The 23,960-nt window shown below is 37.9% G+C and overlaps 1 protein-coding gene across 1 annotated transcript in view; it reads right to left on the bottom strand.

Annotated features, from left to right (window-relative positions):
• The window catches only part of LOC124271728 (neogenin-like), a 181,060-nt gene that overhangs the window by 38,773 nt on the left and 118,327 nt on the right, over window positions 1-23,960 (bottom strand). Inside the window, 7 exon segments of the mRNA XM_046706888.1 lie at window positions 2,573-2,848; window positions 3,541-3,634; window positions 3,856-3,882; window positions 5,257-5,348; window positions 5,794-6,078; window positions 6,902-7,050; window positions 7,379-7,550. Of these exon segments, the coding sequence (XP_046562844.1) occupies window positions 2,573-2,848; window positions 3,541-3,634; window positions 3,856-3,882; window positions 5,257-5,348; window positions 5,794-6,078; window positions 6,902-7,050; window positions 7,379-7,550 (1,095 nt within the window).

Here is a 23,960-nt window from a genome sequence, read left to right as displayed (position 1 = left end):
CAAACTGAAAAAGAACCAAAGCGGCAGGCAATGTGGTAAAACATAACATCAGCGACCATGGCTTAAGACTCGCGACATTCTTGTCGTCAAATACGTATAACCTATGTCAACTTCTAAAATACCCATCAAAGACGTACGTCTACTTTTTAACAAACTGTCTTCCTGAACATCTTTAGAAAAAGAATTTTACAAAATTTAAGCATTACGTGATCAAAGACTTATCTGATTCTGATAGTGAAATTAAATGAATAATGAATGAACAATGATTTCAAGAATGTGTGAATTAATTCTTTACATTGCATTATTATGATTATTATTATTATTATGACAGGCAGGGTTGTATCAGTTAGGAAAGCATTGCGCCCTCACTTTTCTATCATGCAGAGCTTAACTGTAGGATGTCACAACTTCTGTTCATATATCTTCTTTTTACTGCTGACGCTGTATGGTTTTACACAGCTTTTAACAATATTCCAGCAATATCACGGTGGGGGATGCCAGAAATGGGCTTCACACTTTGTACCCATGTGGGGAATTGAACCTTGGTTTCTGGCATGAGGAGCGAGCGTTTTAATCAATAGGCTTCCCCAGCGCCCATATCTTTCTCAAGTACCCTCATCAAAATTGTCTGTATAATAGATGTATGAACAGTACCAGAATTGGAATAATTTAGCAGCAAATTGGAGGCTAAACAATCAAATTACAAATATTTACAAATGTTCTAATTTGTTCATATTAACATTCTACCCTAACAATGCCTTATTTCAAATTGCTTATACCAGAGCAAGTCTGTGGAGGTGTTTCAGATTCTTAAAACATCACAGAATGCTCCTTATGTTGATCACTGGATTATCACAAACAAACTTCACAGGGTTACTTCCCTTGCATCACTGTGCTGACAATGAGAGCTCAAATTTACAAACTTAGTTCGATTTTGACCACCTTAATGACACATGCCCAAATTCATTCCCCTTTTCTCTCAGTAATCAATAATCTTTTGACTAAAATTACAAAAAAACCCAACTATTTTATCTTTTTTTTGTGAGTGTGCGACATCCATTGCTTGACTTGCAGCATGCTGCGGATTTAACATTGGGGTCTTAAGCCATTGTCTGCACATAAACAAACGTGATTTATCAGCTGAAAAAGAACATGTGCATCATGAACCACCAGGTGTCACAAACAGGTGTCACAAACAGGTGTCCAAAGAGAAGAAGAGGGCAATATGTGCATTTATCACATGCCTTAAAAAACGAGAATCTCTTGTTTCCAAGTAATGTTTAGGTTTCAAACACAATTTCCAACATGTTTGTGTTGCTAGGCAACACATTTTTTAAAATTGGGAGAAATGATTCATATCTGCATATCTGTATATATTTTCATGTTTGTGCTCAATACAAATATTAACTGCATCATAACTAGCCACACTATATTCTTTCAATGGTTTTTTTCACATTGTGTTGACAGAAAACATTGTATTTAATGTACAATAATTTTGTGTACTACACTAATTATGCAATGTGTATTTCTCCATATGAAAACAAAGCTTTTGAAGTTGTAACCAAAAAATATTGAAAAAATAACCGTATCATGTTTTATGTTCCATACTGAAGATAGAAATCAGCTATATTTTTGTCCAATGTTTCCATGAAACTGTCAAAATCGAGCAAGATGAAATATCCATTTTAATGTGACAAAAATCGTTAATTCCAAATTTCCGTAAAATAATGTTGTTAATATATTGTTAAGTGCGTAAGAATGTCACACAACAGTCAGAAAGCAGGGGGTGAAATTGACCAATCAGTGTTAAGTAAACACAAGGTGAAGGTCATGCAGAAAGTTATGTCTACATCCCAACACAGATGTCGAGGTGCAGACAGTCGATTTGAAGGATTTTCAACCACAACACTGAAATATTTTATCATTTTTTAAGTCACTGAATTGAAACACAACATGAGGGTTAAAACAAAGTAAGGGGAGACAACTTCCACACAAACTGCACAGTAATTTCACTATGTGAATAAACCAAAATAAAATCGGCCAAAAAACCTCCACAGAAATGTAGCAAATCCCACCACTCACATCCTCTCCAGGAGACAATTTGCAATTTAACATATTAATAATGAAATCTGAAAATTAACAATCTATTAAGAGAACAATTATTCGATAAAAAATCCTTTGAAAGGTCAGAAATGGACTTAAATGGACCAAACATTAACAATCCTCTCTTGTGAAAATACTTATTTGTTTGTTTTTAAAATATCATTTAAGATCTAAAAAAAATAACGTATCTGTGCAGTGATTAATATCTTGAAACACAATATAGTATATATGCACGATTCTGATAGGATATATGAGTTGTTATTTTAGTTTCACGTGATATAGTGATCAGCTGAATGATATCACACACTCAGGTTTATATATAGTATTGTTAATTAGTGCTTCCATGGTAACAAGGAAAAGTTGAGAGTGCACACGCCTCAGATCAAATGTTACCGATTTTCGTGATGTAATGATTTGAAATGATTGGCGTTTATAGAATATTAAAACATATTTTTATATCAACACATACCTGGTTGCAGAATGACAAGCTGTGCGCTTGCCTGAACGTTGCCGAGGTCATTTTCGCCAAAACACTGATAAATACCATCGTCTGAATTTACAAGTCCGAGGATTTTTAAGTCTTTGCCATCAACTATTTGGAAATAGTCGCTTGGGAAGAGAACATCGCCATTTTTCAGCCATGTGATTGTGGGATTAGGCACTCCGTAAATATTGCATTCAAATTTGACGTCCGAATTGGTGTGAGCAAACACGTTGGCCGGTCTCTTCACAAATCTTGGAGGGACTGAAATGGAAAAATTATGTCGGTTGACATCACTACTCTTTTCTATTCGAATATTTTCAGTCAAGCAAAAAACATTCACTTTAATTTGATTTCAGACATATTTTGCATCAAAATACAGTTTAATCTCTATTACAACAGCATTACTTGCATTTTAAGATAATAATAAAATAACCACAACTTAAATATATAATCTTTGACACCATTGCTCAGTGTAAACAGTGGCTTATTTCACACGGTCATTATCATATTTCACACGGTCATTATCATATTTCACACGGCCATTATCATATTTCACACGGTCATTATCATATTTCACACGGTCATTATCATATTTCACATGGCCATTATCATATTTCACACGGTCATTATCATATTTCACATGGCCATTATCAAATTTCACACGGTCATTATCATATTTCACATGGCCATTATCATATTTCACACGGTCATTATCATATTTCACATGGCCATTATCATATTTCACATGGCCATTATCATATTTCACACGGTCATTATCATATTTCACATGGCCATTATCAAATTTCACCTGGCCATTATCATATTTCACACAGTCATTATCATATTTCCGTCAATGGTTACGTGATTTTCCCAGTGTAACTTGGAAGCTTGTCATACCTAATGGTGCTAGCGTATTTTCCATCAGTGTAACTTGGTTCACAAGCTTGTCATACCTAATACTGCTAGCATGGTGTCTGCTGCCACCAATACTTTATCCTCCTGGTTCACAGCCATCATCATCACACAATAACCATCATCATCATCATCATCGTCATCCACAATAACCATTATCATCATCATCATCATCCATCAATCATTATCATCATCATCATCATCACTCTCATCATTATCCACAATATCATCATCCTTCATCATCATCCACAATAATCCATTATCATCATCCACAAACATCATCAAAATCCATCATCATCATCATCATCAGACTCATCATCATCATCATCATCACATCCATTATCATCCAACCATACCTCTTTATCCTCGCACTCTTTGTGTTTCTGTAACATCATCATCATCATCATCATTGTCATCTACAATAACCATTATCATTATCCACAACCGTCGTCGTCATCGTCATCATCATCATCATCCACAATAACCATTATCATTATCCACAACCATCATCATCATCATCATCATCATCATCATCATCATCATCATATCTTGATGTTTCTCCTCTGTTGACTGTTAGAGTTCCTGGTATTTCCCAGCATGCTGCTTGATCTATGACGAAATCCCATGGTAATGTCTGCCTTAGACATGTACACTTAAGTGAGACCCAGGAACTTGGGTATAGTCCTGACAACTCTAATACCATATTGGGGGTACCTGGGATTCCCACAAACGAGGGGGACGCCATTGTCCAGACTAGCTTCCTTAGATTGCAAAACAACATGTTAAGCATATGAACGAAGCTACCATAAAATGAAAGACAACCAGTTATCTCCCTTTACCTATAAGGTTACTGTCATAAATGTCATCTGTGAGCTTTCACAACATACAGAAGATTAATTCAACTGAATTTACATTTTCCTAAAAGTAGAAACTAAAAACAAAAGATATTACTCTTTCAGGCAGTTCTGTTTGGGGCAATTCTTTTCAAAAGGGAGATTTTTGTACACAGTGAAAAACATAAAATGACTCTGATTAATGTTCATGGCGTTTTCCCGAATAGGCCCCCTCTGTCTGGCAGGGCAGCTGGCCTTAGAAGTGACAAGGATTTAACTGTTGCTGTTTTTTAAAAATAAAACTGGCTACGAAGGAGGTTTTTTTAAAAACATAATTTATCACCCACAGGAGATATCGTTTCTGAGGGATCAAGGATATCTCCTCGCGATATTGGTTACCATGATGCCATGTCAAATGACATCCCTAATCAATCTGCCACTGAAGATGGTCAGTTGTATTTACACACAGAAGACTCTGGTTACTATTTCTTGGAAGATAGGTGTCTGTAAATAATCAATTCTGGACCAGACAATCTAGTGATTGACATCATGCTGTGCAATTGGTAACAACACCTTCTCCAATGACACATAAAGGAACACCACCTAATGCTAATTTTAATGCTATATATGGTAATGAAACCTATTTTAATGCCATATATGGTAACAACACCTATCTTTAATGCTATATATGGCAACAACACCCATATTTGAATGCCATAAATGGTAAAGATTTTAATGCCATATATAACGGCATTTTTTAATGCCATATATGGTAATGACACTGGTAACAAAACTTAAAGCAATGGTGACTCCATCCTTCAGCCACTTTTTATCCACATATGGTACCTATTTTAATGCTTCTCCTCCTTGGCGGCCCTCCCATTGGTAAGGCTCCTATTTTAATGCCAGTGTAGGACAACCTACGCTAAAGCAATGGTGACTCCATCCTTCAGCCAGTCCTTCTCGATGATCTTTAGGTTTCATCACAAATTTAGGAGCCACGCCTTCTTCTATATCTAGAACAGACAATTTCATTCATTTAAATTTAAACGTCAATATAAACTGACTCCTTTTTATATTATTCTGTGAATGACCTTTAGGTTTTGTGAAAAATTCAGAAGTCATGCCTACTTTTATATCTAAAAAGAAAATCTGATTTGTTTATCGATCAAACTGAATTTGAAACAGATTCTTTTTATTATCTTTCTTCAAATGACCTTTCATCATCAGAAATCAGAGAACCAAAACCAAATTACATATATTAAACTTTAAGATAATAGTGTTCGATCTATCTGTTGCAATCATTTCAAAATAAATGTTCACATATCTTGTGAAATAACATTTAAAGCTTGACATCACGACAACCTCAATCCATACAATAACACGTCTCAGTGGGCAAACAAATCATTATTGAGTCTCAAAATAAATCTACTTGAAGCTGTGTGTGGCCAAAATACTCACTTGTGTTTGGGTTCTGACGTAATGATGCTACTCGACTCGTTCGAGAACGCTCCATATTTTTAGCCTCACAGCTATATGCCCCAAAGTCAGCGAATCTCACGGGATATATTTCTAAAATACCATCGTCATACTGGTATATATTGTCCGCCTTTGCGAGTTCCCTCCCGTCTTTTATCCACCTCACTTTAGGGTGTGGCACCCCTACTATCTCACAAGAAAACATGGCTGTATCGCCAAGATACACGACCAAGTCCTGGGGCTCTTTTATAAAATGTTTCGACAAGTCTGAAAAATAAACAAAATCATTAAAAAGTGGAAAGAGTTTATATTTTGCTGAATGCTAGCTCAGCAATCGCTAAAATACTCTCTCAGCAATAATTCAGTAACGACAGAAGACAATGGAGCAGATAATCAGGGGAGTCCACGTTACGACAAATGTCCACATTGCCAGGTAGTTACAAAGCACAATCCATCACTAATGACTAGCTCAAGTTGCTGGAGATCAGTGAGTGAGTGAGTTTAGTTTTACGCCACTTTTAGCAATATTCCAGCAATATCACCTGATGCACATCACCGTATACCAATTGTGTGGATCGATGCTCATGATGTCAGTCACTGGATTGACTGGTCCAGTCGCCACCTACACACACTTTAAACCCAGCTGAGTGAGTGAGTGAGCTTAGTTTGACATCACTTTTAGCAATATTCCAGCAATATCACAGTGGGGGACACCAGAAATGGGCTTCACACATTGTACCCATGTGGGGAATCAAACCCTGGTTTTTGGCAAGACGAGCGAACGTTTTAACCTCTAGGCTGACACCCCACTCCTGTAAGTTAACAACATTCTTTCTTTACTCCCCAAATATTTGAAGGCTAGAATTGGTCTTCAGCAACCCATGCTTGTCGTAAGAAGGTCAGGCTTGCTGATTGGCTGACAAATGTCATCATATCCCAATTGCGTAGATTGATGCTCGTGGTGTTGATCACTGGATTGTCTGGTTCAGACTCGATTATTTACAGACCGCCGCCGCCATATAGCTGGAATATTGCTGAGTGCAGTGTTACAACAAAACAAATCAAATCTAAAATATTTCAAAAGACTTACATGCAATATCAAGATCAGCTTTTCGACTGACAATGGTTCCAAACCCGTCGACGGTGGCGGTACACTGATACGTGCCCTTGTCAGTTGGATGGGAAGTTTTAGAATGCTGGATTTGGTCAAAATATAAAGATCCATTTGCTAATAAACTCCTGAAAACAGAACAAAGCGTATTAGAATCACAACTTCAGCATTTGACCAGAAGACTAACAGTTCAGTGTTAAATGGTACCTTTAGAAGCTGTCATAAACAAGCTCTTGTAAAATGGAAAGTATTTTTGCAAAACAGCCCTAAATACTCAATTTATGACAATGATGAAACAGAGGTAAAAGATTATTTTAAATTAGGTTCCTGCCACTTATAACTGATGCAATTCTGCACTGAGAGATGAAACGTCTAAGACGACACGGCCCTTTACTCCCAATACATTATTTCAGAAAAAACCAACACACCTGTAGCCAGAATAACTGATTTCCTTACCTATCTGAATTTTCAAAATTTAAGTAGTTGCTATCTTTCATCCACTGTATGTTTGGGGTGGACTCCCCGTGGTAGGCGGAGCAGTTGAGGAGGGACTTGGAGCCCTTCTTCACGATCAGGTCATGTGGCTCCACGGTAAAGTAAAACTGACTGAAGTGAGGGACTGTGGCTCCTGAAACAGAGTGAGTGAGTGAATGAGAATAGAAAGTAAGTGAGTAAATAAATAAGTATAGTGAGTGAGTGATTGAATGTGTCTTTGAATTAAACATCACTACCAACACCACCTTCATCATCATCATCATCATCATCATCATCATCATCATCACCACATCATCATCATCATCATCACACACACACACACCCATCACCCTCACCAACTTCTCCATCTGTACATACAGTCTTCCTCTTTAAATATCCAATTTAAATATTTCCCTGAAATATTTTCATTCCCATGGATTTCCTCCAAGCTAAACGATCAAACAGAAAGATCAAAGTCTGAAAGTGCATTTGCTGGAGAATAATTCAAATATCAGCACAAGGACCAATCTTAAATTAAGCGGTATATTTTCAATATTATCTGATTCTGCCAGACTTTGATGTCCATGAATTTTACATAATCACTGATGACTGGCCAGACACTCAGTGGAACTTAAACAGAAGCAGCCATGTTGACATAACACATTATGATATACAGTCTCTCTGACTGAAACTGTAAACTAACTCGCAACTGGAGAACGTTGATCTCACAACAAATATTCACTGCAATTCCAGTGTATGTGAGAAATTTAAACCAGCAGCAGACATTGCACACATCACGTCTGCTCATCCCATCCTTCCACCCCTAATTTTGTCATCGACTAAACCAACATCAAAGAAAGGTTTATTCCATTATTGTTTCTAGGGTGGGTGGAATAACTTGGATTCCAGTGTGCAGGATATACGAAGTGTATGTAATAGCAGTGTTAGGATGTTTCCAATGCCTCGGGGAAGATAGATAGCGCAAATGTAGCCAACGCAATGTGCAGTCGACATGTCTACCGAGAAAATCTTGTCTACTCCTGACAACAGCTTGCATTTCAAAGAGAAGCGTTTTGCTTATGAAAGAGCATCTTTTATTGAGAAACTGACGAGGAAAAACATGAATAATGACAGCAGTAACCGTAGCTACAGCACTGAGTAATGTAACCATCGTAAACAATAATCACTATCATATTATTTGATTTTCATCATCATCATCATTTTTATTTTCGATGAACAATTATATTTTCTCATAACAATGCTTTACTCTGTTAATTGAATCGAGTCCCAATAAAACGAAAAGTTCCTAAATCATTTCACCCTACAGTTCCAACCCCTGTGATGTTTGATCCCTATTGTGTTCCATCCCTATATTCTTAAATGCCTGTAGCGTTCAACCTCTGTATAGTTTAACCTTGGTAGCGTTCAACCTCTATAGTGTTCAACCTCTCTATAGTTCAACCTCTGTATAGTTTAACCTTGGTAGCGTTCAACCTCTGTATTGTGCAACCTCTGTATAGTTCAACCTCTGTAGTGTTCAACCTCTCTGTAGTTCAACATCTGTAGAGTTCAACCTCTGAATTGTTCAACCTTTGTATAGTTCAACCTCTGTAGAGTTCAATCTGCAGATTTCAGCCTCTATAGTGTTCAACCAACTGAACAAGAGGGATGTTAGGGTAGCATAGTGGTTAAAAGTGTTCGCTTGTCGCGGCAAAGACCTACGTTCAAGTCCCCACATGGGTACGATGTGTGAATTCCATTTCTGGTGTCCCCCGCCATGATATTGCAGGAATATTGCTAAAAGCAGCGTAAAACTAAATTCACTCACTCACTCTTGAACAAGAAACCCTCTCAAACCCAGTTACATTTACACAACAGTGTCCCTAGCTTAACCACTGCCAAAGAACCTCTCTGAAACTCAACACCCCATCTCAACTGTGAACATGCGGTGATATTTTACAAGCAAACAAAGTGATTATATTTCAGCCCTTTCCTGCAACAACACACATGCTTGTATCAAAGCACTCAAACTTTTCTCAGACATCATTGCTTCGAGATTCACGACTCGTACTTTTAAATACCGGCAAAGCCACCTTCATCGGGGTGAGAGGGACCACCCAGGGGAGATAATTGGATCCCGATAGTTACCACCTGCCTTGTACACACACATAGATTCTAACAACAAACCTTACTGGCGTGCTATCATACCCAGCTATCACAGGCGAAACTTTCTTAACAACAGATTACGAATCTGTCAACTCCAAAATGTGACAAGTGAAAAGAAACTAAAATGAAAGGCAGTGTTTTTAATTCCAATGATTGGATAAGTAAACAATTCATAGAACCAACTGATAACACAGTCACTATCAAAATGAGTGAGTTTAGTTTTAAGCCGCTTTTAGCAATATTCCAGCAATATCACAGCGGGGACACCAGAAATGGGTTTAACACATTGTACACACGTGGGGAATCGAACCCGGGTCTTCGACATGACGAGCGAACGCTTTAACCACTAGGCTACTCCACCGCCCACTATCAAAATGAAGCATCAAAAACTATACCTATACTAATGAATACTCAGAGCTACAAAAAAACAAAACAAATTATGATGTATCATCAGAGAAAATAAAAAATAAACATACATGTTAAACTGGGCTTTTATTAATTTAATAATTTAATGATTTAACCTACAAACCATGATCTTAATTCAATCTTATCACCAATCCCAAATATCTGACCAGCCCAACATATACCCCTAACCAAAACATACATATTAAACTGGATTTTTAAAATTTAATGATTTGACCTACCAAACATGTTCCTAATTCAATCTAATCACCATTCCCAAATATCTGACTAGCCCAACATACACCCCTCCCCAAAACATATATGCAAAGCTGGATTTTAAAAATTTAATTGACCTACCAACCATGTTCTTTATTCTATCTAATTACCAATCCCAAATAACCTCCATGCCCCAAAATACACCCCTCCCCAAAACATACTGGAATTTTTAAACTTATTAATTAGACTGACCAACCGTGTTCCCCATTCTATCTAACCACCAATCCCAAATATCCCCCATGCCCCAAAATACACCCCTCTCACCCATACACCAACCCCACACCCACACCCCTAGGGCCTTACATGACGCGTGATTCCTGCGTATTTGACGCAACAATTTTGTAAACGACTCTTAAAATATTATCATACGAGACAAGCTTGACGCAAGTTTTATGGGTGGCCCTCACAATTCAGTTCAATAAAATCTATTTGATAAGCAAAAATGATATTGTTCCATGATAGATTGACTTTTACAGAGCTGTCAGATTGTTCCAGAGAACTCAGAGGAGACAGTAATCCTGGCTGTTTGCATTGAACAATGCTGTAGTGTCATTTGGTGGTGTGACATACATAGTTACATACTGAGAATGATTAACACAAAGAAATATTAAAATTTTCATGACTCCCAAATATTGAAAATAAATATTGTGAGTCACCATGACTCCCATTCTTAAAAGTCTGTGTAAAACCCTGCCCCCCACCCCCCCCTTTCTCCCTATACACACACTGGTACACAGTTTGGGCTTACAGCTGAGCTGGTCAGTCGTGAAATCATGCAAGCACTTGCTGATTAACTTTCGCTTCAGTGTAGCCCAATATCCAGTGTTTACAATGAACACTAACATTAACTTGCTGAAGCATTTAATCCTTCGAGGGTTGTTTCAACTCATTCAAGTTTCAACGTTTATAAACACACAAATATCTGAACTTGCTTACCTTTAACTTCAAAGTCGGAAGCTTAAAACCATTAAATTAATTCAAGTTCAAATGTTTGTAAGTGGGCAAAACTATCAGCCTATCTAACCACAAAATCCGAAGAGGTTCTCTTGAAGTAATTGAAACTTTAATTAGTTTAACGTTAAATGTTTGTGAATTGACTGAAATGTGACCTTCATGACCTTTTGGCTCTGAGATCGGCCACTCGAAACAGTCAAGACTTCCACACAACAAACATTAAGTGCCTATCCCTTTTGGTAACACCAGTATTCTTCTCTAATATCTGTTCCAGCTTAAAGTTTCATAAATGGACAAAACTGAGGCGTCTAAAGAATAGAGTTTAAATCAATTCAGGTTCACGTTTCCTCTCAAACCAAAGAAGTTCAAAGATTGGTTGGAAATTCCTTCCAGGTTTTAGGGCTTCTCAACTGCCTGTCATCTTGAATCAGCCAGGCAGCCACTGAATGACTTGTATGTTTTGAGATGCTGAAGGAATTTTTGCTGTCTTTCAACCTGTAGTTTCATCACAAAAGTCTTTTTAGCACCAAATTTCATGATCTAATTTCAAGAATTTGAAATACCATGATCTTATTAATTCCTAATGCATTGACTTCACTTTTTCAGTGCTTTTAGAAACGAGTTCGAACTGAAACCAACTTTGTTCTCTTTTCTGCTCAGAATTACGAAACACCGCAGTGTCAAAACCTTCTGGGGCATAAATAGATTTTTGACACTTTCGAACACTGTCATTTAGGAGTCTACAAAACATGTCCCTTTTCTGAAACCGGATAATTTGCAATCTATATGCTCAACATTACTCTAATATTTATAACCACAATCCAGAACAGCCGGCTTGCAGAAGGACAAACTGTTCATCAGCTACAAGATGGATTCATGTGGTGCAGTTTCCTAACCCTGACAGATCCTAGAGGTGAAACACAATTTACCCATGCATTCACGATTGTCGCACTTATAAACATATGTGCAGTTAAGTCTGTATGCCCGTCTGTCTCTGTTAGTCTGTCTGCCTGTCTGTGTACCTGTCTGTGTGTGCTTGTCTGCCTGTCTATCTGTCTGTTTGTGTCAGTCTGTCTGCATACCCGCACTGTTCTGTCTGTGGGGATTCAACCCGGTGTCAGTCTGTCCGTGGCTACCCACCTGTGTACCTGTCTGTCTGTCTGTACCTCTGTCTGTCTGTCGGCCTGTCTCTTTGTACCAATGCAGACTTTTCTGTTTAACTGTCTCTGTTTTCGTCCTGTACCAATGCAGACTTATGAGTGAGTGAGTGAGTCAGTTTAGTATTACGCCACACTCAGCAATATTCCAGCTATATGGCGGCGGTCTGAATATAATCGAGTCTGGACCAGACTATCCAGTGATCAACAGCATGAGCATCGATCTGCACAATTGGGAACCGATGACATGTGTCAACCAAGCCAGCGAGCCTGACCACCCGATCCCGTTAGTCGCCTCTACGACAAGCATGGGTTACTGAAGATCAATATTCTAACCCAGACCTTCACGGGTCATGCAGAATAGCTCACTTAGATACAATGTCCAATTTAATAATGGTCGCCCACTCAGACACAGCATACTGACTCTGGACTGACCGGACCTTGTTTCATCCCTCTCCCTGGACCAGATAATCCAGTGATTGATACAAAGAACAAAGACCCATGTCGTAAGGGTATGATGTCACTTCGTCAACAAAGTAACTGATCCTGACCACATTATCAATTAAGTCCCCTCTTTCGACCAGCATGGGTTGCAGGTGATCTAGTGTAACCCCAAAAACCTTTTAAAAAAACTCGCACAGAAATTCGAACGTCTAAGGAATGAAGCGTAAACAGAAATACTCTCACAGAAGTCTAACAGACCTAACATATTACTCACATAAGCATCTAGTGTCAAATACCTTGGATATTCTAAAGTCTACAAAGGCGAAATAAGTTCATCTTCAGTTTTTTTCTAACAGATTCTACTGAACCGAACCGGAAATATCCTCAAACCCTTCTCAATTACAATTCTAACAAATAACTTTCCGTACAATCTGAAATTTGAACTTTCGAGCGTAAGTAACATATTTTTCCCGTGAAGGCTCAGCATCAGACGACAATGAGTATCACGAAGGGCTTGCACCAGACGCTATCTTTCTGGTCGGTTTGTTCATCACAGACTCCACGGAGGAATCATATGTATCTCTGATCAGCTCGTCTTCTTTCTCGATGTCTCTGTCTGAACAGGATCATGGCATCAAGAACATCTTGTAATTGGCAAATTTCGTATCGACAAGATCTTTCAACACCCAAGGAATTGCGTCAAGAATCTCAACCCTTGTTCTGTTACAGCATCTTCATGTAACTGTTTGGGGCTTTCAGACACATTTTAGACCAACCTCATTTAACCAAGGTTTTTTTGGGATAAAATTTGGTTGAAATACAACTAACAACAAAAGCATAAGAAAATATTGGCAAAATCATGGGGTGTTTGATTTCAATCCAGATTTGAAATAATCCATATAATCAACGAAACATATTCATTTTTTTCTCAGCCTTTTAATTTCTTTTTAAATTTCAGACTGACTGACTGACTGAGTTTGGTTTTACGCCGCTATTAGCAATATTCCAGCAACATCACGGCAGGGGACACCAGAAATGGGCTTCACACATTGTACCCATGTGGGGATTCATCTTTTTAATTGCTTTAACCATTAGGCCATCCCAGAAGTAACATTTGATTTCATATGATTTAAAACTGTTAACAATATCACTAGACATTGCATGGACAGAAAGGTAAATTCAAGCAAGCAGTGATGTGAATACGAGAAATGTTTATAACTTCCTGATTTCATAGATGGGAAAATAAACCCATAAAGATCAACCCCGAAATGTTTCCTTTTGGTTAGGACACCAACAACATCATGTTTGGATTAAAACTCAAGACTAGTGTCACAAGAAACACACTAACCACTGTGCTATGGGAAAGAAACCCAATATTTGAGCCAAAAACATCTGAGTCTCTAGATCTTCTGGAATCAGTTTCAGTAGAGACGTCTGGATGTGTTCTTTGCAATATTTTAAGCATATTTTATTCTTGGTATATGGAGAGATATCATCTGATATTACTCGACTTGGTCTACCGACTCTTCTGGAGCTACATAGATGTCAGGATAGTAATGATCACTCATCTATTTATGTAAACAAATATCTAAAAAATCGGCATCAAAGAAAAATGAGGCATCAAAAATTCTCATTAGTATCAATCATCAAAACTCTTCAGATGTCCTCTGTAAATATTCCTACACAGATTAACCCAGCACAAACACACACAACCTTCCACCTGTAAGGAGTCTGCCATCTTTGTTTGTTTATTCTGACGTCTGCTCCAAGATGGCCGCCATGGTGCTCTTCATCTGTACAGATGGTGGTACTCTGTTTGCATGTCTGCTTCAGTTACATAAGCACAACACACAAGGAATAACTTCCACACCATTGCTGCCCTTAGCAACACCTTCAACAACTCTCACATCACTGCTACCTTTTTGCAATGTCTCCAACAATCATCGCAAACTTTTCAACAACTTCCATACTTTCGCTATTTTTAGCCACATTTTCTATAATTTTCACAACTTTCCTACCCTTTGCAGCGTCTACTACAAATTCCACATCTGCTACAATCTGCAACATCTTCAACAACTTTCACACCACTGTTACCCTCTGCAACATCTTCAACAACTTTCACACCACAGTTACTCTCTGCAACATCTTCAACTACTTCAACACAACTGTTACTCTCTGCAACATCTTCAACTACTTCAACACCACTGTTACTCTCTGCAACATCTTCAACTACTTCAACACCACTGTTACTCTCTGCAACATCTTCAACTACTTCAACACCACCGTTACCTCTGCAACATCTTCAACTACTTCAACACCACCGTTAACCTCTGCAACATCTTCAACTACTTCAACACCACCGTTACCTCTGCAACATCTTCAACTACTTCAACACCACCGTTACCTCTGCAACATCTTCAACTACTTCAACACCACCGTTACCTCTGCAACATCTTCAACAACTTCAACACCACCGCTACCTCTGCAACATCTTCAACTACTTCAACACCACCGTTACCTCTGCAACATCTTCAACTACTTCAACACCACCGTTACCTCTGCAACATCTTCAACTACTTCAACACCACCATATCTTTTCAATATCTCCAACAACTTCCATCACCACTGCTACCCTCTGCAACATCTCCAACAACTGAGGCATCCTGTTACTATTCGCGTCTGGACTTCACAATCTGCAGATCAATATCATGAGCAACAAAGTCAAGCCACCCAATCCACAAGACCACAGTCAGCCCATATGACAGCACACATTACCAAGGACCTGTTCCAACCCAGACTCTCAACCGATCCATTTTCCAAAGCACAATAATACCCAATCAGCTTAGTAAGCAACGATCCATCTAATCAAGGTATGAAAGACTTACACTGATTCAGACCACACAACACATCCACTCATTATACGACCGGCATCGGTTGCTAGGGACCGATTCTAACCCAGAAAACCCTCTTGGGGGTCCGCAAGCAATAAATAGATCTGTTCCTACATGCAGTATCAAAGGCAAAACAAATACCAACTGCCAGTGTGCTCATGATCTGGGGTTAAACTACTGTAAACAGTTTGTCCGAGGGAGGTAATGGTGTTTGTTTCTTTGAAAGATGCTGGCATGTAAAGTTGTTAAAAATGGAGGCAACGCTCCACAGTTTTGGGCCTATGTTCTGGTTACATTAAACTATGTTCAACTTAGAACTTGGAACGAACTGAGGGATATAAGGAACTATTGTTTGCCTTATCTACATGTGTGTATTTTAGTTCACTTACAACAGTGTGTCAGTCATATTGTCCTGACAACTATTTACACTCTTCCACAAATATGTCAAATCCACTTACAACAGTGTGCCAGTACTATTGTCCTGACAACTCTTTACACTCTTCCACAAATATGTCAAATCCACTTACAACAGTGTGTCAGTCATATTGTCCTGACAACTCTTTACACTCTTCCACAAATATGTCAAATCCACTTACAACAGTGTGCCAGTACTATTGTCCTCAAAACTATTAACAAAGTGTTTGTCAGGTTAGCGATGACCTTGAAAATAACCAAAAACCTAATTATGATTAATTAGGCTATTTTTGTATAATCAGTGCAAAATTACTCTAAAATCTTTACAAGCTAAATAGTTTTCATCTTGAACAGAAAATGCTACAATTATTTTCTAACAAGTACAATAGCAGAAAAAATGTTTACATACCAACTGCCAGTACATTTTTTTTCAGCAAATCAATCCTCAAACACGAGTCAAACAAACTGTTTTGTTACAGTTGTCCAAAAGTGCCATTTCAGATGTTTGATAAGGAATAATTCTGGTGTAATCTAGTAAAAACCATCCTTGTATTTTCTATCAAACACACAAAACAGCTCCTCTCAATTAACCTGTTACACCAAATAACACGGTAGGCCATTTTGTCTCATCAGCCACGTGTGCATCGTAACATTACGTAAACTAGTAACGACTGCCTGGAAACGGAAAATGGAAACTGCTTGTTCGGAATGAATGGTTTCCCTGACATCTCCTCCGAATAACGTAGTAAATTAGCCCAGGAAGCAGCTCATTTCATAAATCATTTATTTTAAACGAGTAACTACTCTTTTGTAAAAGGTCGTTTCATTATGAATACACAATGCCATTTAGATGATTTCATTATTGATAAAGATTTTTAATGTTCATCGTACAAAACTTTCCATTTGCATCATGTGGATAGCCTAGTGGTTAAAGCATACGCTTGTTACACCAACTGACTGGGTTTGATTCCAAACATGGGTGCAATCTCACAAACCCATTTATTAGCCTTTAAATCTGTTTTTTCTTCATGAAATAAATGGTACAATCAGTTCTGCAAAAGAAACTTTAATGAATAAAACCAATTAAAATTTTACGATCTTTTTTAATCTGATTGCTTGAATTTTTGTTCAGTGACTTAAATTTTTTAGGAATCCAAATAACTTGCCTTTGTAAAAGATATTTCCAAATTTATACACATGATTCTTAAGTTTATACTTTGTGTACATATTTACTTTGTGATCTCAACTTAACCCTGAACAGGAACAATTTTCATTACTAAATAAATTCTTGAATGCAATAGATGCAATATTTCGGTATAGATGCTAACACCTTTATCAAGCTCCTTCTTCATACCAGCTACTACTTGCTACTTAAGAAGTCAACTCATCTTTTTAAAAATTTAAGAACACATTTTTTATCAGTTAACAACATAACGATCTACACAAAAAAAAAAAAAAAACTCGAAAATGAGACTTCCAAGCTCTCAGTATCAGTATCAGAAGTGTAATGGCCGATTTGACTGATCTATTGAAACATAAAGCGTTAAACACAAGAGTCATTTTCAATACCTCTCCTTTGATCGTCCAGCAAATAACAGTTCTACATGGAACTCTGCCACGTTCTTCCTAAAACAACATTTAATATTTCTTTCAAGTACCAATTTACACAGATTAATTATTTCACAAAAGGAATAGTCAGCACAAAAGTGACGCATAGAAGCACAATAATCAGACGAGAGCATTTCTCCCGATTTAATTTTCGGCTTGCTACAAAAAGCCATCAGTGTATATCGACGCTAATGGTTATTTATTTTTTTCGGCACACTTTGCCGGCACTAATTGGGTTAAATTGAGCCATGTGTGTTTTGTTATTGCAATGTGATCTCTTGAACAAATGAAACTTGTGGACCAATGGTGACAAATGAAACTTGTGGACGTCTGAAACTTGTGGACCAAATGTGCTTCTAGCTTATCAAACTTTCAGACAAATGGTGTTTGTAGTTGAAGAAAGTGGTTAACAAATGAAACTTGGGGACATCTGAAGCTAGTAGACAAATAGGGTTTGTAGCTGATGAAACTTGTGGACATATGAAACTTGTGGACATATGAATCTTGTGGACATATCAAAACTTGTGTACAAACTTGTGGACATATGAACCTTGTAGACATATGAAACTTATGAACATATGAATCTTGTGGACATATGAATTGTGTGGACATATGAAACTTGTGGAGTTGCTTGAAGTTGATCAGACTGGTGGACAAATGAAATCTCTTACAAACCTTATCAAACCTTTGGTGACAAACCCTGTTTTGCTGACCAGATGAAACTCTAGTAAAAATATACAACACTAATTGCAACACAGCCTTACAAAGGACAGATGACATTATTTAACCTGGGGCAACAACCAACATCCTTCTACCCTCAACATGGCCACGATATGATTCCACTTCAGTTTATTAACATCACGACACATTGGCTAATAAACAAACCAAAACGTTAATGTCACTACACATCTGTATCTACATTCTGATTGGCCCAGTAGACACAGCCAATTTCACAAAGCACAATCAAAGTGAGTGAGTGAATGAGTGATGTTTTACGCTCCTTTTGGCAACATCACAGCAGGGGACACCAGAAATGGGTTTCACACATTGTACCCATGTGGGGAATCGAACCCAGATCTTTGATATGGCAAGCAAACACATGAACCACAAGGCTACTCCCCAACTCCTCATTCTAGCATCAGTTTCCAATTACGTAGATCGATGCTCATGCTGTTGATCATCGGGTTGTCTGGTCCAGACCTGATTATTTACAGACCGCCGCCATATAACTGGAATATTGCTGAGTGCAGTGTAAAACTTAATTCACTCACTCACTCATTCTAATTTGACTCAACATCATGCTGTCTTTTGGAAACCCAGTTTGCCGCGACAAAAATATTGCTGAAAGCACCCAAACACCTTGTATATTCACTCGGCATCTAAAATAAATAATAAGTGTATTTATGTCACACTGAATTCCATACATATCCTATGCTGAAAGCGCTACAATATGTCTACATTTCTGCAGGAAAGTGACAGCTTCAGGCCTATTTTTTCACTCTATTGTTCACTTCATCAATGACTTTTGTCGATGCTTGATGAAATCGCTCCAAACAAAACAGTTGAACTCCCTGCAGAGACCATCCACACAAAACATCATCGTGAGCTCCCAGTGGAGGAGGGAACGTTCTGATAAGTGTGATAATCTCGGGGGTCGTCTCCATCAAAGGGACATACAAACACCGTCTGATTCAATTTGCTCTGCGCTTTATTCCTATCGCTACAAGAGATGACGCTTGCAACGTCCTTTTTCAATAAACTCCAGCTCCACAAAGTAGATGAGTTTTAGGCGAAACAAACCAATATCGGCCAAACAGGACGTGTTAACGAAAGCTGAATCGAGCCTTCCACCCTCAAGATGCACGCCTTCAAGGACCAGACTTGGACAACACACACGACTTCAAAGACTTGAAAAACTTCAACAACCTCTCCCTAAGGGAGGTAATTCATTAACTACCCATGTCAATATTATGCCATAGGCTGGTTTAAAGTACAATAAGCAATGAGTGCTGTTTAAGATACCTTACTGTTTTAAACAAACTGAAGAAACCACTTCTCTTGTTCAGTCTTGCTTGATAAAATATAGTGTTTGTTGAATTAAACATTTGCATAATTAATTTGGGATGATTATATTGAAAACAAACATAAAGTATCAGCTTCCTAACTACAAATGGCAACATAATGATTAATAAGTTGTATATGCAAACGTATAGGAACTCAAGATATATTTCAGCTTCGTAACTTTTAATGTGAAACATGACTTTTGACATTTTTCACAAAAATCTGAGAATCAACAGGAACTATTATTACATTCTAGCATTTAATGTACTTCACGGATGAAAAAGACATAACAAAAAGACTGCTGATACTATCCATGATATTCAATCATTACTTAAACATTGAAAAGTAAATATGAATCAAATAAACTGACTGACTGACTGAGTTGAGTTTTACGCCGCTTTTAGCAATATTCCAGCAACATCACGGCGAGGGACACCAGAAATGGGCTTAACACATTGTGCCCATGTGGGGAATCGAACCCGGGTCCTCGGCGTGACGAGCCAACGCTTTAACCACTAGGCTACCCCACCGCCCCGAATCAAATAAATATATTTTTTCAAGACGAGGAGGATATTGAACGAAAGCATATTTCAAGTGGCAGATCTTAAAACACACACAATCTGACAGAATCTGTTGCGTATTTCAAAATGTTTAACATTCATCCACTTCAAATTCGACATCGTTTATTTCAGCCTCCTCTCAAGTTGCCAGTCAGTGAAAGCGTGATTTCCTCCATGTGATAAGATCCCTGGCTTTCATTTCCCTTGACACGAAAATCAATTTTTGATAGTTATCGACACAGGTTGGATTGAATCAGTCGGCCAGTGGGGAACGAGGAAAGATGAGATTAAGTGCCGATCATTTCATATTCTGTAGGGGGTCTGGACTTTTTTATAAACTAATATGGTATCGCTATGATGGAAAAACAATTTTCTGAAGTTTTAATAAAAAATATCTGTTTCGTAGACATGATGGGTGTCGAGAAACATATGTGTTGCGGCACGGATTAAAAAACATTTTGCTGAAATACAAATCCCATCCTGAGCCCCCCTCTTATATATTATGGATGATTCCATTGACGCATATGGATACACAGATATGATATATTTTCTGAGAATGGACCAAATTAAATCAGGTCGTGTTACAAGTACATTGAACACTGGTGGTTCGGCCATAAACCGATAAGATATTCGTAATTGCATAAAACATCCATTTTTATTTGATATTCTACAGAATGAGTTGATTTGAGTATATGAATCACAATAACATATTCAGTCTTGAGGATGATTCAGTTGGTCAGCGAGCGTTCCTGTAAGAGTCAGCCATGTTGCAGATGTGTTGCTCGACTTGCATACTTGCTCAACACTTTCACCCACCCATGCAAAATATACACCCCTCACTCACTCGGCCAGACAAATGAAAACACACGATACAGTGGGCAGTCACTTCATACAAACGTTAAACACGCCACTTCCTTGGTCAAACATTCATCCATCTGTACATCTCCATTTTTTATATTCATACACAAATAGGAATCTAGCATGGAGGAATCGTCAACAGGGTGAAGAGTCACCCAAGGGGAGGTAATTATCTTTGATTTGGACACATGGGATGATTGAAGAAGTGGACCATGTTTGTTTCTTCCTTAAACAAAATCGGATCCAGCAAACCGAACCCCCACAAAATGACCCATCCACCAATAATCCTGTGCGCATGCACGCACGCACACATGCATGCACACATGCAGGCAAGCATGCACAAACACACTGAATCTTTGTGCAAGCCACAAAGTACCTAACATAGACTGACACATAGTCTCAGAATATATATCATTTTGATAGAAACAAATAATCCCATTTAAATTGAAAAGGAGCCCAGTGAAATGGGAGATTCAAAATCTGAGGAAATCTAGAGTTGCTTCATCTGAGGGTTCTACTTTGTAGAAAGGGCTGGGCGGAAAGGAAAATAATGTGTTCAGAGACAGAATACCAACTACCAAATCACAGAAAATAGTTCTCCTCCAATTTCAACATCATTTGACTTCCACAGCTATTCAAGGCAGACTGGATTCATTCCTAATTAACCCAGCAGACCCCTGAAGTCTTCCTGGGCACGATCAGTCACACTTTGTGATATCTACATCAACATCTTTACATGGCCGTCAGCCACTCTTAATGATTATACATATCGTAAGTCAAGCATTTCTAACCTAGCGACACATGTTTGCGGTTATGATGATATTTATATACAAACAGGAAGTTAACACGGTGGAGGAAGCATTAACAGGGTGAAGAGTCACCCAAGGGGAGGTAATTATCTCCGATTTGGACACATGGGATGTTTGAAGAAGTGGACCATGTTTGTTTCTGCCCTTAGATGAGTGTTCACCCACGAAATTAGGTGCAGGATCTCATCCGAATGAGATATTTTTGGCAAATGTTCCACTGGACATAACGTACTAAGCACAGACTGACAGTATATCCATACACGTTTGGAAAAAAATTGAAACGAAAAGAAATATAGAAGAATTATATGGTCTGAGTAAGTTCCACTGAATGATCTTAGCGTCAATACCTCAAAATAAACCTCTGATGTTTGCAGCACTAGTATCACTTTGTGGAATCGGTCCAAGTTCTTAGGCAAGCAGTTTTGAAAACATTAAGTCAAGTATGTCAAACCATGTTCTCTCCAAATGTCAAAATGTTCATCTTGTGTATTTTACTAGAAATATGATGTTTTCCTGAAGACATGTTTTACTAGTGCTGACAGTGATCAGGCAAAACTGCTTATCATGATTTGCATATAAAGTAGGATTTATTTGAATTCTTTGAAATTTGAAACTGCTTTGAACATTTTTGACTGTTATGAGGAACTTACTTTAACAAACAGCACTTTATCAAAAAATGCTGGTCAAACCCTCATGTAAATAATATAAAAAACAGAGATATCGCTTATGTTCTTTTAATTTAACTGAATAGTGAGAACCTATTCTCTCCGTCTCCATCTTAGAGTTGAAACAAATACACAGAAAAATAACATGTACAAAGACTAAAACCTAAATATTTTCTGATAAGTGAGGTAGTCATTTCCATGGAATTTCATGAAAGGTCTTTACACATAAGATTATTATATAATTTATTATTGTGATGATAAAAATCTGTATGATATGTGAAAAACAACAAATAACAGTGCTTAAAGTGCTAATTTCTACCTTGTGCCACCAGGTTAACAGACACATTACTTTCACATCCTACCGGGTACCCATTTAGTGCTGGGTGAACAGACACATATCTATAAAGGTACACTACAACTAGCGAATGAGTGAGTGAGTTTAGTTTTACACCACTTTTAGCAATATTCCAGCAATATCACGGCAGGGGGACACCAGAAATGGGCTTCATACTTTGTACCCAGGTGGGAATCGAACCCGGGTCTTCGAGATGACAAGCGAACTCTTTAACCCTTTAACCACGCCACCACCACCCCTACAAACTATTACTAACCTTGTACTACTATGGAGAGAGTTGAATATTTAGCTATGGCCCATGTACAAATACAAAGTCATGCACAAATCATTGATTAAATCATTCGAAGATCAAATGACTTTTTGCAAAGCCTTGGCTTTTTTCTGTTTCATGAGCTTCGATTAAAAAATCATCCACAATCCATCCCAAAGCCTTTCCAGAATATCAGTAAATCTACAATTCTCTAAAATATTCTCATCTGCACCCCTCCTCTTACATTACTTATGAGTCCAGCATGAGTAATCTTGATTCAACTCAATAACCATCTTTCCCATATTTCCATAAATCACCAATTCCCTTTCTGAAGCACAAATATTAAACCGGTACCGACCATAACTGCTACAAATATTACCAATATTCCATCCAATCATGACATACACTCCTTTCAGACCTGTCTAACTTGCTGAAATGCGGCTGAATTAATGCTGCGGAGACGCTAAACTTTAACCCTTCGCCCCAAGTCGGGTATTCGTAATGGCTGTAGATAAGATGAACCATGAATGCATTCAGGCAAAGGTTAAAACATTGAAAGTATCCATATCTCGGTACTAATTGACTTGCTAGAAACACGATGATCCATAGATGAGTAATATCACAAGCTAGCTATCCTTGATCGTACGCTATTAACACAAATACATGACTAAACCATCGTAGTAACTGAATGCTC

Source organism: Haliotis rubra, unplaced genomic scaffold, assembly GCF_003918875.1.
Source record: "Haliotis rubra isolate DU_JTF1 unplaced genomic scaffold, ASM391887v1 Scf163, whole genome shotgun sequence".
Lineage (NCBI taxonomy): Eukaryota > Metazoa > Mollusca > Gastropoda > Lepetellida > Haliotidae > Haliotis > Haliotis rubra.
The sequence above is the reverse complement of the archived record's forward strand: the minus strand, read 5'-3'. Positions and strand labels throughout refer to the sequence as shown.